General features: G+C 29.6%; 3 protein-coding genes across 4 annotated transcripts; all 3 read left to right on the top strand.

Moving 5' to 3' along the window:
* LOC108475268 (F-box protein SNE-like) lies at positions 1 to 504 on the top strand. Its single transcript, XM_017777243.1, has one exon. It carries the CDS (start codon positions 1 to 3, stop codon positions 502 to 504), a length of 504 nt encoding a protein of 167 aa, XP_017632732.1.
* Positions 505 to 2,594: 2,090 nt separating this feature from the next.
* LOC108477679 (uncharacterized) lies at positions 2,595 to 5,923 on the top strand. Its single transcript, XM_017780213.2, has 2 exons — positions 2,595 to 2,974; positions 3,490 to 5,923. Exon 2 carries the CDS (start codon positions 3,615 to 3,617, stop codon positions 5,664 to 5,666), a length of 2,052 nt encoding a protein of 683 aa, XP_017635702.1. The 5' UTR covers positions 2,595 to 2,974; positions 3,490 to 3,614; the 3' UTR covers positions 5,667 to 5,923.
* Positions 5,924 to 10,126: 4,203 nt separating this feature from the next.
* LOC108467287 (uncharacterized) lies at positions 10,127 to 13,592 on the top strand. 2 transcript variants are annotated; one of them, XM_017767889.2, is made up of 4 exons: positions 10,127 to 10,263; positions 10,557 to 10,638; positions 12,720 to 12,912; positions 13,261 to 13,592. In XM_017767889.2, the coding sequence occupies exons 2-4, from the start codon at positions 10,585 to 10,587 to the stop codon at positions 13,389 to 13,391; spliced, it is 378 nt and encodes a 125-aa protein (XP_017623378.1). In that variant the 5' UTR covers positions 10,127 to 10,263; positions 10,557 to 10,584; the 3' UTR covers positions 13,392 to 13,592. The 2 variants fall into 2 exon arrangements, with proteins under 2 accessions (XP_017623378.1, XP_017623396.1); XM_017767907.2 differs by lacking the exon at positions 10,127 to 10,263 and adding an exon at positions 10,271 to 10,374.
* Positions 13,593 to 18,259: the final 4,667 nt, after the last annotated feature.

Below are 18,259 nucleotides of genomic sequence, written 5' to 3'. Positions count from 1 at the left end.
ATGGTGGAAGAACGGTACCAAGAAGGAGCCTTAGAGATCAATGAGAAGAAGAGAACCAAATTCTTCATCAACGACCACGAAGACATCATCATCGAAATCCTCAAACGCCTCGACGCCTGTTCCCTCGGTGTTGCTGCCTGTGTTTGCCGCCTCTGGTGCAGCATCGCTCGAAACGACTCCCTCTGGGAACACATCTGTTTCTGCCACGTTTCCTCACCGCCTTCTGGCCCGCATCCTGTCATCGTTGCGCTAGGCGGCTACAGACACCTCTACATGGCTGTGCTGAGTCAACTTGGACAAGCCAGCACCATAGTGACGACGGCGGCCGTTGCTGCTCCTTGGACTAACGACGAGTTCCAGCTTTCGTTGTCTTTGTTTTGCGTTGATTGCTACGAGAGACTCAATGGCGGCGTTGACGGAACCAATGGTGGTGATAACGTGGTGAAATCCTTACCGCCGTCGGCGGCGTCGCTGATGTTCCTTTGTAAGCCTATCAACGTTTGAATATCATTCGTCACCTTTTTTCTTACTTATTTTTCAATTTAAAAAAATGAAAATAATAGTTATAATTATTTGTGAAGATAATGTTATTTGTTGTTAAAACTAGTTTAAGATAAGTTAGGCTTATTAATGTCATATATTTCATGGGCACACTCAATAATTTGCATAAAAATTTCAGTTGAAATGTCATTTTAGGGAGAAAATTAATATATTCTTTCTTATTTTTTTTTAAATTAGGATAATATAATTTTTTATCTATTTGGCAATTAAGTTCATTTCGATACATGATTTTTTTTTTTTCCAGTTTGACACTTGAATTTGACAATTAAGTCTGTTTTGGTCCTTGACCTTGAAAAATATTAAAGTTTGATGACTTGATATTATGAGATTGTGCATACCATCACTTGAAAATTTAAAAAAAAATTATTTTTAGGTGATGATGCGATACTATCTCATAATATCATATTCAATGTTTTAATAATTGGACTAGTGGTTGAACATGTCAAACTATCGATTCTCAATCTAATTAGTTTGATCGGTTCGATCGTCAAACCAATAATAATTAAATACATAATGAAATTTTATAAAAATCTAAACAAAATTACTAAATCAATTCAATTATTGATATTTTTATTTTTATTAATTTTAAGCAGTTTTCGGATCAATCAGTTCAATCCCTTTATTCGAACCGTTATATTGATTAGTTCTCGATTCATTTGATCTAGTTTTATTTCAGTAACAATAGTCACATCATCAAATCTTGATAGAATTAAAATTCATGAGCCCAAATGGATCTAATTGTCAAGTTGAATAACCAAAATAAACATAAAGAAATATAAGTATCAAAATGGACTTAGTTATAAAATTTAGAGACGAAAAATTATATTATTCTAAAAAAAAAAAAACTCACTTCACCAATACAGTTGGGTGATAAGGAGTTTAATGCCCTTTTAAGTGGGTTTTGAGTTTTAATTTTATAAATGGAGAAAAAAGGGCTATATAAAAACTTTGTTTCATTTAAAGATTCAACTAGGAATGATTTCACATTTAATGGAAGTCCATAATACATCGGATAAAGGTGTTCATTAATTGAGTAGCCCTCTCAACCCAATTTACTTTATTTTGGATATGGATATATATTTTTCTATATCAAGTGAGTTTGGCCCATCTCATTTTACTAGTTATAAATTAAAAAATTTAACTGTCAAATTTAATCTTAAATTTAAAAAAAAAATAAACAATAAAATATGTCATTTGAATGGATGGAACTCAAACCAATTTTTTTTTTTAAATTAGATTTCAAATAGGACCGATCCATAAACAGTTTTAACATGAATGAATATCCAACAAAATAAATTAAATGGGAATTACAAAATAGCAAGGCTATAGCCCTAATTATCAACTTTATTTCTATCAACTCTAAAGATTAAAAGGATATTCGAATTTTTATTGAGCGAATGTGATATAAAATTTGATATTTTTAAGTAAAATTTTAAATTTAAATTTTATATATTTTGATTCATAATTTATTCGAAATTTAATATAATTACTATGGAGTGTTTGTAAAAGAAAATTGATTATTAAGCAATGAAATAGGCATGAGAGAAAGGAATATTATTTTACTTTTCTTCTACGTACCAAATATTACAAAAAAGAAAATAAAATATTTCTTACTCTTTTTTTTTATTTTCTTTCAATGGGATTATTATTTAATACTTTAAATATACAAACAGATAATAGTACATTTTCCAGCTACCAAACATTTTCCATAATTTATTCAAAAAGACAATTTTCCATAATAAAAATATTTTTATATTTTTCCCTTTTAATAAAAATTATAATTGTTTTAAAACGAAAATATAACTCAAATAAATAGTAATTTTCTATTATTACTAACAGCATAATTATTACAATACTTAATTATGTCCTTTTTCCTTTCAAAAGAATTATGATTATTTTAATATGTTAATATAAATAAAATATATAGTAATGCAAATTTTGCATTATTACTAATATAATAATTATTACAATACTTAATTATGTCTTTTTCTTTTTTTTTAAATATACATAAAATAAATAATAAATACAGACTGTGCAAAATAGCACTCACCATTAAATAGTATTAACATCGTTTACTTTTCATGAAAATTATCATTTTTATTAATAATAATATTAATTCAACCCTATCTTCATTTTTGCTGATCGGCGATCGGCGGAAACCCTATTCCTCGCCGCCGATTTTTTTCAATTCCTAAAAATTTCCTTATTTGAATCCCTAATTTGTTTCCTTTTCACTTAGTTCAGTGTACTCTCTACAACACACACAAAAAAAAAAGGGGAAAAATGATATTTTGTTTCCCTTTTTATCGGTACTGAGATCCAGAAATTAGCTCAAAATCTTGTTCTTCTTTCAAGCTATAAAGAGCACGTGGCGATCCGGGCTTGCTTCGCTTCCATTTTTACTCAAATCTCCGTGAGTTCATTTTCCTTATTTTTAAGTAAATTTATGTGGAAATATTTGTTTATTAACGCTTTAATTTTGTAATAATTCTTGATTCCTTAGTTGATAATTTGGGTCAAATTACTTGATTGAACTATTTTTGGACCCGTCGAACTTGGATCCGTTTGATTTTTTGTCATTTAGCTTCGAAATTACTGTGATCTGGGTTTTCGAGATTTGTAAATTTAGCGGCGTTTTTTTGTAAAAAAGGGTTTATTTTAATTAAAGAAATTATGGCAAATTAAACCTCCCAAGTTTTACATTTCTTTTTGGGTTTTAGATAAGGTACAACCCAGTGTTCCATAATGCTTGGATGTGGTTAATTTTGATTGATTTAGCTTAAAAGAGTTAAATCCAAATCTAAGTAATTAGGGTTTACTAAGAGTTTTTGAATTTTGCATGATTTGATGAATTAGTGTTTTTACTTAGAAAAAACGAAGCTTGATTTTGGGAAAGATGTAACTGTTGTCTTTGTTGACCATCTGCAGAAAAATGACTAGATGGTTGAATATGACAATTCGGCTTTTTTAATGGTTAAGCATGTTGGGAAGCATATGACAACTTATGTTTTTTGAGTTCGGTTTTGAATTTCGTCTTAAATTTCTTTTCGGAAATGGAAACGAACAAAGAGGAAGCTCTTAAGGCGAAAGAGATCGCTGAGAAACGGTTTTGTGAAAGAGACTTTACAGGTGCTAAGAGCTATGCATTGAAGGCTAAATCGTTGTATCCTGAATTGGAAGGTATATCGCAAATGGTGTCCACGTTCGAAGTTTATGTTGCCTCCGAGGCTAAATGTAATGGTGAGACTGATTATTATTCGATTCTCGGGTTAAAGCCTTCGGCTGATAAAGAGGCAGTGAAGAAACAATACAAAAAGTTGGCTGTGTCACTCCATCCTGATAAGAATAAATGTGTGGGAGCCGATGGGGCATTCAAACTTGTATCTGAGGCGTGGACTTTGTTGTCTGATAGATTCAAGAGAAACAAACAGATGCATTCGGGAATGGTTCAAACTTCAACATATGCTGTTGCTGGGGTCCGTTCGAATGCAACCTCGCAAGGACGACTTGATACTTTTTGGACTGTTTGCACTTCTTGTAAAGTTCAGTACGAATATCTTCGGAAATATGTAAACAAGAGACTTTCATGTAAGAACTGCCGTGGTACGTTCATTGCTGTTGAAACTGGATCAGCCCCTGTGAATGGTTCTTTCCCTTATTGTCCTTGGTCATACGTGCCAAGTAATGGATATGGAAGTCATGGAAATGGGATCACGTATGTCCCGACAAATGCTACATTTTTCCCTGGAAATGGGGTCTCAGGTTATCATCCTGGGCAAGGGTACGAGTATGTTTCTAACATGTCGTTTCAATGGAGCTCATTCTCTGGAACTTCTACTGGGGTTGTGAGTCATAATGGAGTATCAACCATTTCCACTGATGCCTGTTATCAGGGCAATGGTGATGTTAGAGTAGCAGGGTCGAAGGTGAAACCCTCAAAAGACTTTGCCCCTCAATCAACTACAAATTTGTTCAATGGCTACAATGAAACTAAGACCGGTAACCTCGAAAAGAAAAGGAAGGTTATTGTCGATTCTGAATATAGAAATGGATTTGAAGACAAGGGATTAAAGTCTTCAGAAGCTGGATTAGCAAATGGAAATGGAAACGAGCCTGATCCAAAGCTTTCCAACCCTAGTGAACCTGCAAGTAGGCGATGCATGTTGACACCGGCATTTGATACTAGAAAAATGTTAATTGACAAGGCGAGGACAGAAATTCGGAAGAAATTGGAAGAGATTAAGTTGGCTTCAAAGGCAGCTGCTGCAGCTACGGTAGTTAAATCAGGCACTGAAAATGGTCAATCACTAGCACCAGCTGGAAAGGCTCTCAAGAGGACAAATTTGGGTGTTTTCATTAATCAATCGGCATCAGATAAAGGTGTACCAGTCTCAATCACAGTCCCTGACTCGGACTTTCATGATTTTGACAAAGATAGATCGGAGGAATGCTTCAAACCAAAGCAAATATGGGCCCTTTATGATGAAGACGATGGTATGCCTCGTTTGTACTGTTTGATTCGCCAGGTTATCTCTGTAAAACCGTTTAAGATTCACATCACTTACTTGAGCTCTAAAACTGATAACGAATTCGGGTCAGTGAATTGGATCGATTCTGGGTTTACCAAATCTTGTGGACACTTCAGGGCATTTAGTTCCGACATTATCGATCAAGTAAACATTTTCTCTCATCTTCTGAGAGGACAAAAAGCTGGAAGAGGAGGCTGCGTTCGAATTTTCCCTAAAGGTGGAGATGTTTGGGCTGTTTATCGGAATTGGTCACCTGACTGGAACCGATCAACTCCTGCCGATGTGAGACACCAATACGAGATGGTGGAGGTGCTCGAGGATTACAACGAAGAACTTGGAGTTTGGGTTACTCCCCTAATCAAATTAACCGGCTTCAAAACAGTGTATCAAAAGGACACAAACAAAGATGCCATCAGATGGATCCCAAGGAAGGAGATGTTTCGGTTTTCACATCAGGTTCCGGCTTGGTTACTCGAAGGACAATCCAATGGTGATTTGCCCGATCGTTGTTGGGATTTAGACCCGGCTGCAACTCCAGACGAACTTCTTCATGCTGCAACAGAAGCAAAAGCTTAAACATAAAGTCATTGAAGCAAAAAAAGAAAAAAAGAAGCATGGTTAGTTTGGAATTTGATTTACAATTCTTACACAACATTTTAGATTTGACTGTACAAACATTTTCACACATGTCATGGTAGTCCCCAATGCAAAAAACATTTAACTCCTTATGTTTTTTTTTTTTTTTTTGAGGATGTAATATTGGTGAGGAACAATATTTTACGCCTTTTACAACCCTAAATTTCGAAAAATAAAAATGACCCCTGTTATTTCCAGCTTTTAACATTTATTGATTCAGGTCAATTTGAATTCGAGTTTGTTACTCTGTTTTTGGGCTCAATTATGTTAAATTTAACAGTGAAAGTATTATGAAAGCCTCCTACATTTTAATCTTTTTATTCAAAAATAAATAAATTATTTCATGTACATTAAACTAAAAGACAAATCAAATTTTTTATTAAAAATTTTATTTATTTTTATTGTTAAAAAGCGAAGTTGTTGACAAAATAGTCAGGTAATAACACATAGTATGTCACATGCGCCTCATTTTGAAATACATGAATTGATTTTTAACAGTAAAAATCATTTGAATTTTTAATGAAAAGATGAGTTTGCTATTTGATTTATTATATAAGGATTTACTCATTTTTTACATAAAGGGGTAAAACATAATCTTTATTTTAATACAATGACTTACATTATACTTTTACCTAAATTTTACATTGAAGTTTGGATAAAATTACTCTTTAGGTTATTGGAGCTTAAATTGTTTTTAGCTTTTAGTCATTTTGGAGTTTGAGTTGGTGCATGGTGCCTGAGTCTGATAATTTCAAACATGCTCTCTTCATGATTTTAAAGCTTAAATTTTAATTAAAGAATATAGTAACATTTAATTCTTAAATTTGATAATTTTTTTTGATTTGGTCATTGATTGCTTTGATTTATATTAGTTTTAAAATTTGGTAATTTTTTAATTTGATCATTAAATTTGAATTTCATTAAAATATCATAATATGACACTATGGTATTATGTCAAATCATCACTTGAAATTTTTAAAATTATACAAAAATTTAAAAAACCTAAAAGTTATTAAAACTTATAAAAGAATTTTAAGTGATAATGCGGTATATTTTAAATTATCATGTTATCATACTTTAATGAAATTTAAGTTCAAACAACAAATCCAAAAACTACTAAATTCTCAAACTAACGTAAATAATAATAATAATAATAAAACATTTTCAATGACTAATGTTACTTTATTCCAAAATTGAACTCTTCTTTTGTTTATTATATCAAATAAATTAATTTACATTTAACAGTTAGTGGTGAAATTAAAAATTTAGCATAATAAAGTAGTTATTTATGAAGGTGTTTTAATTAAAAAATATGAACATTGGTTGATGGGATGGAGAAAGTGGGGTGCTGAAATCTTGAATAAAATCAACATCAGGGTCCACTTATTTTTATCAAAACCAACTTTATCATTGGTTTTCGTTTTAATAACAAATTGACTATCATGAAAATTGCTTCCTATTTTATCCCATGTGCCCATTTCATAAAATTTTGACTCCATACATTATTTTAGATAAAAAAATTTTATCTATGAAAATTATAAAATAAAATTTAATTTTGTGTTTAAAAATTTAAAATTAATTAATAATAACACATAAAATATAAACGATATTAAATTGAAAAAACAGATTAAATTGTTTATCATTGTATTGTAATCAATCTTAAATTGTTGTCGAGTTAGTTTGTGATACCAACTCAATCAAATATACTATTAACATATATACAAATGATGAAAGTAATGAAGTGTGCATAATAAAATTAAAATATATAAAACTAACAAAATATACATTAGTTGAGTGGTAAATTAAAAGTTTTACTAATACAATCGGTTTAGCTTTAAACCCCACCATATGTATGTTTTATTAGTTTTTGAATTAAAAACATCCTTAAATAATATAACTTATTTTAATTACGAAATGACATATTCATAATTTTTCTAACCGAGTTGGTGATTCAGTTGAGGCCATATCAACTCAACCAAGAAATTAAATAATAATAAAGATTAATTTTGATAAGATTAAAAATAATGACAGTAATATAATCGGTTACTTTAGTAGTAAAATTAAAATCAAAATAATTAAATATACATCGGATGCAAATGCGGTCATATTGATGAAATATAAATAAAATTGACTATTAAAGATATTAACACCAAAGGTCCCGAATGCAATAATTCTATAATGACTTTTTAACCTCCTAAATTTATAAAAGAATTATTTTATCTTTTATTTACTTTTTTACTTTTTTAACTCTTGAATTTACATTTTTCAAATCATCAAAACATAGATGGAAAAATTAGCATTTGTTAATTTTGCAATCTACGTGTGTATTGCATCAACAATTAATTAATTTTTTAAATTTTTCTAAAAATAATTTTTAAATTTTTAATTTTTAAAATTAATTAATTGCTTACATGACACCTACGTGACAATCCACATATATGTCATGTAAGTAAAGTTAGTAAATTTTAATTTTGTCATCCATTTTAGAATAATATGACAAAAATGAGCATAGTTTGGGACAAGTTGGGCCTTATCCCAAAAATTGCAGTCCCCTAATTGCAAAGTATTCAATTTAACCATTTTTAAATAAATATTTTACCTTTTCCCCCGAGGCCCAAACTTTAAAATTTTATTTTGACCCTTATTTACTCCATAAACCAAAATTACCTTTGATGGTTGATGGGCAATCTATAGACTAAATAGAGCTAATTGTTTATTAATTTTATTACTAAAATTTATGCAAATAATATCACTTAAATTATAGGAATCGCACCAATATCAATCCATGAAAAAACCACTGTTAAAACAGTAAAGGATCTGCCAAAAATACTTGAACAAATGAAACTCTTGGTGTTGGGCAAATGTGCATAAAATATTAGGGACCTACAATGCAAAAACAATTAAATGGTGTTTGGTTTGTTTGTTGTTAGTGGAGTGTTGTGCTTGGAGGCAGGCCGGTACCAATTATCAATAAACAACCTCCAATTACTCCTCTATCTCAAATAGGACAAATGTACTAGTTTTTGGGCAAAATATTATATTTGTTTAAAATATGGGTTGAGCTTTAATTTTTATATAGTGTGTGATTTATATTCAATGAAATTAAATATATAACAATAACATCAAAAAGATATATCATGTTGTCTAAATTCAAAATTTAGATAAAAATATTAAATATTAAATTAAAAATAAATTTAACAAATATAATTTGGGTTAATCAATTATAAATATGAGTAAATTTTAGTAAAATATTAATTTTATATTCGGATTAAATTAAGCTTAAATAAATATAAAATATAATAATATCATATATATATATATATATATATTTAATCTGATTAGTGAATATTTTAATATTAAATTTATAGAATGGAATTTTACTCGTGAAGGAGGAGCCAAATCAATTGGTAGTCCTAAGTATTATTTTAATTTTAATTCGATGTTAAATAATTTAAAATTGTTAATAATATATAATTTAATAAAATTCAAAATAATACGCATACTACCGTTGACTCCAATTACTTCTTTTTTTTGGGGGGGGGGGAGGCCTTTTGGAATCCATCGCATCATCACCATCCACTTTTTTATTTTAGATCATGGGTCTCTACTAGGCCCCACTTATTACATGGTAATCTCCTTCTTGTACTTCCATAATCTAGACATGGATAGGATGGTCCCATTCATTTTTGTTTCACTTTTGTTACTATTTTTAAAAATATATATACATTTATAAACTATTATATATATATATTATAAATAGATTTATACATTTATTTAGTACAAATATATTATACATTATAAATAAATATAAATTATAGATATAAGTTAAATATTTAAAAGCAAATAAAATTATCATTAAGACGTTTATATTAAGAGTCGATTAAATTTTGTTCTTTTATTTAAAAATAATAAATTAATCATTAAATATTAGATCAATGAGCAAATTGATTCTTTGTATTAAAGATTTTATCCATTTTCATTGATAAAAATTGACATGGTTGATAAAATATCTAGACAATTACACGTGGAGTACCACGTGAGGCATCTTGATATACAAGAATTGATTTTAGTAGTAAAAATAGATGAATTTTTAATAGAATGATTTGTTTGTTCTTTGATCTAGTATATATGAACTAATTTATTCATTTTAAGTAATTTAATTTCTAGATTAAAAATTGAATGCATGAGACAAGAAATAATAAATAAGGATTAGTTTTAAGATTTTTATATAATGCTAATTTTTATAGATGAGATTAAAAATTATTATTATTATTTATTTAATTTAAAATAATTAAAGATAAATGTTGATTGACATATAAAATTAAAGGACTCTATATCAAATAACAATTATTTAATATCGTATTATAAATATATATATTTTAGTTTTCATTTATTATTATTATTAGGACAGCATTTCTTCTCATCTTTCTCTCTCAAATAATTTCAATCTAAATATTTCTCAAATGTAGCAAAAAGAAATCCAAACCCTAAAAATTCTCTTTTTCTCTCTCTCTTACTCTTTCATTTTCTAGCAAAGGTACGTTTTTTTTTCTTTCTTTTTCTATGGTGTTTGCTTCCGGAGAAAATAAAATAATAAAGAAAATAAAAGGAAAGAGAAAGGAGAAGGAGAACTGAGATCTCAACAACTGTCAGTCTGACCCTAAAACCTGTTGTTCTCCAGTTTTCTTCTTTTTTTTTTCTTCTTTTTTCTTATCCGATTTCCAGGGATCAAATAGACATTTTTTTGTTTTTGTTTTTCTGGGATTTAATTTGATTTTCAATTTAATTTGGCGGTAAAATTTGATGGGAAATTGGTGATAAATATAATAGGTAAACTGGGTCGAGCAAATAGAAAAAGATGAGCAAAGAACAAGCGCCTGAGCCACTCGATTTCTTCATTTGGACTGTTGAGGTAATATTTTATCTTTTTGTATTTATATTTACTTTTTATTATATTTGGATTTTTATTTTTATTTTTAGTTGTAAAGTTCAGATCTCGAGTTTTTTTTCTTCATGTGATATTTTTGTAAAATGGGGGAATTTTTGCTAATTATGCTTAGTAAAATTTTCAGTTGGGAATTTTGACTCTTGACATTTCTTCACTGAACATAGCTCAAATTGTACTGTTCTCTTTCATGTTTTGATTGTAGGGAACTGTTAAAGTGAACTGAATTGACTCTTTCCTCATGATCAAATAAAAAATGGGCCTTGATTGAGTTTTTCTGCCTTGATTTAGTTGATTTTGATTCTTCACTCTTGTTTAGTTTGGGGCATAAGGCATGCATTAGGTGCTAGAATCCTTATATTGCTTCAGCTATAAGGCACAAGAAAAGCAGAACCAAGTGCTGGTAAACATTTGGACCAAGTTCGAGTCCTCAAGTCATTATTATTTAGAGGGTTTTATTTGAATGCCACCCTGCCCGAACATGAGTAGTCTTAGACCACCTGTAGTTATAACAAAAAAAAAAAAAAAACATGTTCCTAGGCACACTAGGTGTCAACCTAATGAAATATGCCTTGCCCGAAAGAGTCTCTGAGGTGCTTTTGTTGTTCGTTGCTAAGGAGTATTCCTTCTAACAATGCTTGTTCAAGGTTGTCATTTTCGCCTCTTTCACGGTTATTCCACCTGCTCCGCATGTATGTTACTTGATTACTAGATTGTGGTTTTGTAACATTATTGTAACTTGTAATGAATCTTCTCTACAATTGTTTTTAGTCTGTGTCACAAAGCTTGCATTTGCAACAATGAACATCATTATTAAAAAGTTGTTCATGTAGGTAATGATGAGGCCGATTGAGTGGATAAGTTGAAATTTCGTAGATCTGTGGCTGTCCAACCATAACTACAAGTCCATACTGTCTATATGGTTTAGATACCTGCAATCTGCAGAAATCGTATGACAAATTTCTTAATTTCTCCTTAACTCGGCATCTGTTGTTTCAACATTTCTGATAAAGTACCCCCTGGTTTCATACAAGTTGTCAATTAAATGAGTGTAGAGAAGAAATGAAAGAGAGAAAGAAAGAAAAAAGAAAGTTCTTTTCCCACCTGCGGATATCTGAGTAAGGTTGGGATCTTGGATTTGCCTCTTTACTAAATTCCAATTCAGGTAGACTTTTTTGGGAAGATGATAGTAAATACCAGCAGGTGCAGAAGATAGGTATTCATCATTGATGATGAGCTGTTTATTTTCAAGTTATGAGACATACTATTGACTTGCGTGAGATGCCATAATTAACTGTTTTAGAGATGGACTAGCTATGTCAATATATATTCATTCTCCTTGGAAGACTTGTATGTGCCCATCAAATGATGAGGAAAATGGGCAAATTAGTTCTTATATGTCAGATCAAAGAGCAAACTGGTCCCTACATTAAAATTTCCAACCATTTCTTCTGTTAAAAACTGGCATTTATATGTTAGCGTGACGTACACATGGCATGTCACATGCCATTGTCTAGTTATTCTGTCAGAGACACAAGTTTTTAACAGTAAATAGATGAAAATTTTAACATAAAAAACGAATTTTCTCTTTGATTAAATGTACGAAGACCAGTTTGCCCGTTTTTTTAATCGAGGGCCTTTATGGTACAAGGGCCAATTTTTAATAGGGGCCTAGTACAGAGAGGCCTTTATGGTACTTTTACCCATAATTAACTGTTTTCGAGGTGGATTAGCTATGTATATACATATATATTCATTCTCCGTAGAAGACTTGTATGTGCTTGTTAAATGATTAGGAATTCTACAACTATATGTTTTCGATGAATCAACTAAGCAACAAATGCACTTTGTCGTTGTATAATTCAGCCAATATATGTAATTATGCTGCAAGTGTGTAACCAAATTACGATGTTGTCTAAGCCAAAAGTTCTTGAAGCTGTTGGGGAACATTTTGTAACATGTTCTTTTGATGTTTGACAGAAAAACATTCGGAAAGTACATTTGATTCAATAACATGCTCTTGTGTTGTGATCTTTCTCTTCCGGCAGGATGTCGGGATGTGGTTGGAAAAGATAAATCTCGGTAGCTATCGTCAGATTTTCAAAGAAAACGGTGTCAATGGGGAATACCTAGAAGGCATGTCTATGTTTACAACTGAACAGATTCTTCGGTTTATAAGACGATGCCATATGAAATGGGGAGACTTCATCACTCTATGCAAGGAACTTAGACGAATAAAAGGTATATATATAGCTTTTCTTGCCGCACGCAGTAGTTGTCTAGCTTCAGGTCATTTCATTGTGCATCATATGTACCTATAAAGCATGAATATTTTACCCACTCTCGTAAATCACTTCCCGTACCCAACTTATGTCATAGCAGCTTTGCCTTTTGCATATGAATTGATAAAATAGGAATACACTGAGTGATTGTTTTAGATATTTTGTATATCTTGTCGCATATTTCAGTTGGTTTAATGATATTCAATTGCTTTCCGATCAAGAAAACATTTTTTCTTGAATTTATTCTTCGACACCTCGTAGCTATTGTCCTTTATTGATATACATATTTATGAGTTGTATTCTTCAGTGGCTTGTCTAAAGGGAGAGCAAAAAGTTCGCAGGCCGTGGTGGGCACCTTCATGCCTTTCGTTAGTCTTTCTCAAGGTGGCAAAACGGAACAGACAATCGCGCGTTGTTTCCTTGAAGCTCGAACCGTGATGCTATGTATGTATAATGTAGCTTCATTTTTTTTCCTATTGTTCAGGGAGCAAAATTTCAGGGGAAAAAATACTGAACTGTTTTTTTAAGTTGTTGATAGTTCTTCCTTCAAGAACTCTTTTAAGCATACAAAGCTTTCCCTAAATATATATTTGTTATATGCTTGATTTTATAATTGTATCACCACTCTTGTTTTGTGAAGCAGAGTATGTATATGTGTATATATACATGTATGCGTGTGTTTGAAAGCAATAGTTTCACTGAAGTGAAATTAATTAAAGATGGTCCCATACCTTTTAAGGTTAAAATATGATATAAGTTTTGTATTCTTTGTAAATTTAAAATTTAGTTCTTTTATTTTTATATTTTAAAATTTAAGTTTAATTTTTAACATTGTTAAAATTATTTTGTTAAATTTAGGTTCATTATGTATTTTTTTTAGTTACATTGTTACTAAGAGTATTTTTTTTAAATGTCACTACAACAAATTTCATAATATTAACCATTTGACTTAAATTTTGAAATTTGAAAAGTAAAAGGATTAAATTTTGGATAGGATTTATGGTATATTTTAACTTTTAAGCAATGATAAGGTAATTCTAAAAGATTCAGATCAACTTTGAATTTAAGGTATATTCTATTTGTTGATTTATCGTATTGATTGTTGAATTATCATTTGGAGTTCATTAGCTAGATTTAAAGAAAAAATTAACAATCTAGTAATTTACATAAAAATTTTCTAATAGTTCGATGATTTAAATAAAAATTTTAAATAATTTAATGACTATTTTAAATTTTTTAAATTTAATGACCAAAATGTAAACTTTTTAATAGTTTAATGACTTTGAGTGTAATTTATCCATTAATTAAAGACTCCGTAACAAAAACTACCAGATAAAATATCTTATAAGTTTCTCTGCTCCTTTGTACTTTTATTTCAAGAAATTTAATTCTTTTACTATTTAAATTTTAAAATTCATGTCTAATTATTAATTCTATTAAAATTATTTTGTTAAATTTAAGTTTATAACAACGTCATTTCTTTAGTTATATTACTATTAGAGTTTCTTTTCCTTTTTTTTCAGAATCTCAAATCAACAAATTTAGTAATGTTAAAAATTGAATAAAAATTTAAAAGTTAAAAAGTATGAGGACTAATTTTTGAAAATAAAATACAAATACTAAATTCTAAATTTATAAAGAGTACATGAAAATATGAGAGGGTAAATTTTGGATGGCCATGGTTGAGCCCGTTTGAATCATTTGTTGACTACATTTGTGGCTTCAACTTTATAATGTGTAGCAAATACATCCTTATCACCTGAACTATAAAAACCCAAGGTTCATTTGCTATCACATCTATAGCCCACAGCTATTAAAAATTCATTGCATGGTAGGGTATATGTAAGGGGTTTTTTTCTTCACAAACATCATTTAACTCTGAAATTATTCCTTATGATACTCTTGTCCTTTTCAATACTCCCAAAGCCAAGGCCTTAAAATAATCAAAGCTATTCACATGTAAACAGGGTCAAGAAATAGTATACATACATACATATAGGTGAATGTGCTTAGGAAGTTCCTCTGGTATACGGACTGGATCAAATTAGTCATTTATTATTAACCAGATTAATTTAATCCATGTACTATTGAAAAGAATCAAACGAGGTCAATTTAGAATATAGTTAATATTCATTGTTGAAATTTGACCTTATTTGATTTTTTTAATAGTATAGGAATTAAATTGATCTAATTAATAGTAGAGAGATTAATTTGATCCAGCCCTTAAAATAGAGGGACCCATCAAGTATACTTGCCCATATGTTTATATATATATACACACATATATGAATATGCTAGCGAACGTGGCGGTGTTGCATGTTCTAGGAAGATATATAATTATGGTTAAATTTTGTTATTAGTCCTATATCATGCTTAAGTTATGGATTTGGTCCTTAAATTTTAATTTGGTTATTTTTAGTCACCATACTTTTCAATTTTTGAAATCTCAATATTAACCAAACTGTAGTTATTAAATTCATTAAGTTCTATTATTTTCGAAGTCTTATACATGAAACATATTATCGTATGTGTAATACCATGTCAACTTGCAATTTTCACATATTCTTTAAAACAAAATCACTTAATAGAATTAAATTGGAAAACATAGACTATATCTACAAAACTAATAGCAAAATTTAACCACAAATGGATTTAACTTCTATTGTTTGAGTTGTTACTAAAATTTTAAAATTAAAAAGTAAGGTCACTAAATTTGACTAAATTAAAGTATAGGACTAAATCCAAAACTTACATATAGATAGGAACTAATAGCATAATTAACCAAAAATTATAATTAAACTTTCTTAGGTAAACTATTAGTAAGTTTACATTTTGATCACCAAACTTAAAAAAAGTTACTAAATGGTCACTAAATTATTCAAAAGTTTTCATTTAACCTACTAAACTATTCGAATATTTTTTTATTTAAGTCACTGGGCTTCTAAGTTTTTTTTTTTAAAAACCTGACTAGTGGGCTCCAAGCAACGATTCGACGATAGGTACGGTGGATTAGTATCTATTGACAAGTAAAAGAAAGTTGATCTGGCAATCAATGTCAGAGATCAAATAAGAAAACTGTTTATATTTTGGTGCGTAGATTCATTACCTTCAAAGTTGTTTCATAAACAAAAACTAAACGATAGAAGAGAAGGGAAGGATAGCTGGCATGAACGGAGAATGTCATATAGCTGCGATTTTAACAACCGAATGACTTAAATGAAAACTTTCAAATAGTTCAAGACTATTTTATAATTTTTTAAAACAGAATAATCAAAACATAAACTCCTTAGTTGTAATTTACCCAATTTTTTTAAAAAAATATCAAACAATGCATGACCTAACCATTTATTCCCCCCCAAAGCTTCCTTCCAAATACTACTTCCCAATGGAGATTTTGGACTTTACCCCTCACACTTATCTTCCATTGAAGAAGCTATTATTTAAACTATACCCTTTATTAGCTCATTCTTCTTGTATTTAGCTGCTCAACAGCTTATTCTCTTTTTAATATAATTTCCAAATCAACCCCCAAAATCATTTCAATATATATACATGATTGATGTGTTCAATAGGCAAAATGATGATCACCTATAAATACATACAACATAACAATCAAATTGCCATTAAAAAAAAAAAAAAGGGTTCTTTGAGAATGGGTAGGCAAGGTGGTGGTGATTGTATTATGGTTAGTTCCTCAATTGCTCTTTTGCAACAAAGGTTTAAGCAGCTACAAAAAGATAGAGAAAAAAGAGAGGAGAAAGAGCTTATGAAACTGTTATCCGAATCCGAATCTGCAAGCACGCGATACCAGCTTAACGGGTTGTTGTATAGGCAACAACAAACCCGTCAGGATTCCTCATTGCTTTCTCTTCGATTGAGCTTGTACGGTAGGCGAACCATGGCAATCCCAACATCATCATCAACAACAACAACTAGGGCTAATGACACCTCAAGCACATCAAAAACGTTTGAGATTTATGATCATGTTGATACTTCACTTCATCTCTAGTAGGGTAAAGAAAAGAGGTTGTAAATATTGGGTTTCGTTTTTCGAACCCAAATTCGATGTTATTTCCTACATCAACTAATTAAGTTCCATTTTCTCTTTTTTGGGGGGTTTGTAATTGAGAATGTAAAATTAATAGAATTATATCAAAATCACTAATTCACTTCAACATTATAGTTTTTGGTGATAAAAATGAAAGCCAATAATTCATTCTACAAGAACCCATAGTGGGTTCCTTTTAAGACAAGCAAGACTGCTATTGTAGTTTAGTGACATTGTTTTTGTGGGTTTTCACTTGATACAAAATATATGAATCAGATCGAATTAGTTGATTGATCAATAATCGAGAGTATCGATCAGATTAGAAATCAATATAAATTGATTGAATTAATTTTTTTTAAATTTTTAATAAATTTTTTAATAAAACCGATAATTTAATAAATTCGATATAAAAATATGAATGAAAACCCACATAAATATATACACAGCTGGGGATCTTTTATGTTGTTTACTGTTTTTGTTTTACATCAAAACTAATAATGTGACTGTTTGATGGGTACTTTTGTGGTATAGAAAATAAAACATGATTTGTTGGTAGCTGAAACCAATGTTTTTGCTGGTGGAATTAATCATTTTGATTTTAAATTCATATAAATTTGAATATAAAAAAATACATTAAAAATTTATAAAACCTGGTTTTTAATCTGATTCGTGAATTAACTAGGGTTTTGCTTTGCTCCAAGTTTGTACCGATGCTTAAGTGAGGGCCAAATCACAACTCGATTCTTGTTGAGAGAAAGTCTACTCTACCAAATAGAAATGGAAAAATCTGTGGATATTTCTCAGTTGAAATACATAAGGAATTCATCTGAAAATGATTCCTCTTTTCTCATTATCAATACGTCCAGATAATGAGTGGGATGTAAACGTGGCGGTGAATGCATCTTCTTAATTTTTGATCATAATTATCAGCATCTTGAGAATTCGAATATAGAATTCCCTCAATTAAAATAAAACTGTAATTTTCTTCTTCTTTTTTTATCAGATTAAAATAATTCAAACACTATGGGTAAGTAGACGGGCTCAAATTCAGGAACTAATAAAATAATATCACATTATCATATATAAATATTATTTTACACTTAATTACATCAATATAATCTCTAATTTAATTTAATTTTAATTAAAATTTTGGGAGAAGAAACTTGAGACTGTGTTATAATAATAAATAAATAAAATTTGAAAATGCTTAAATCAATAATTAAAAATTAAAAATTGATAAAAATTATAAGCACAAATT

Source organism: Gossypium arboreum, chromosome 7 (assembly GCF_025698485.1).
Source record: "Gossypium arboreum isolate Shixiya-1 chromosome 7, ASM2569848v2, whole genome shotgun sequence".
NCBI classification, from domain to species: Eukaryota; Viridiplantae; Streptophyta; class Magnoliopsida; order Malvales; family Malvaceae; genus Gossypium; species Gossypium arboreum.
The sequence above is the reverse complement of the archived record's forward strand: the minus strand, read 5'-3'. Positions and strand labels throughout refer to the sequence as shown.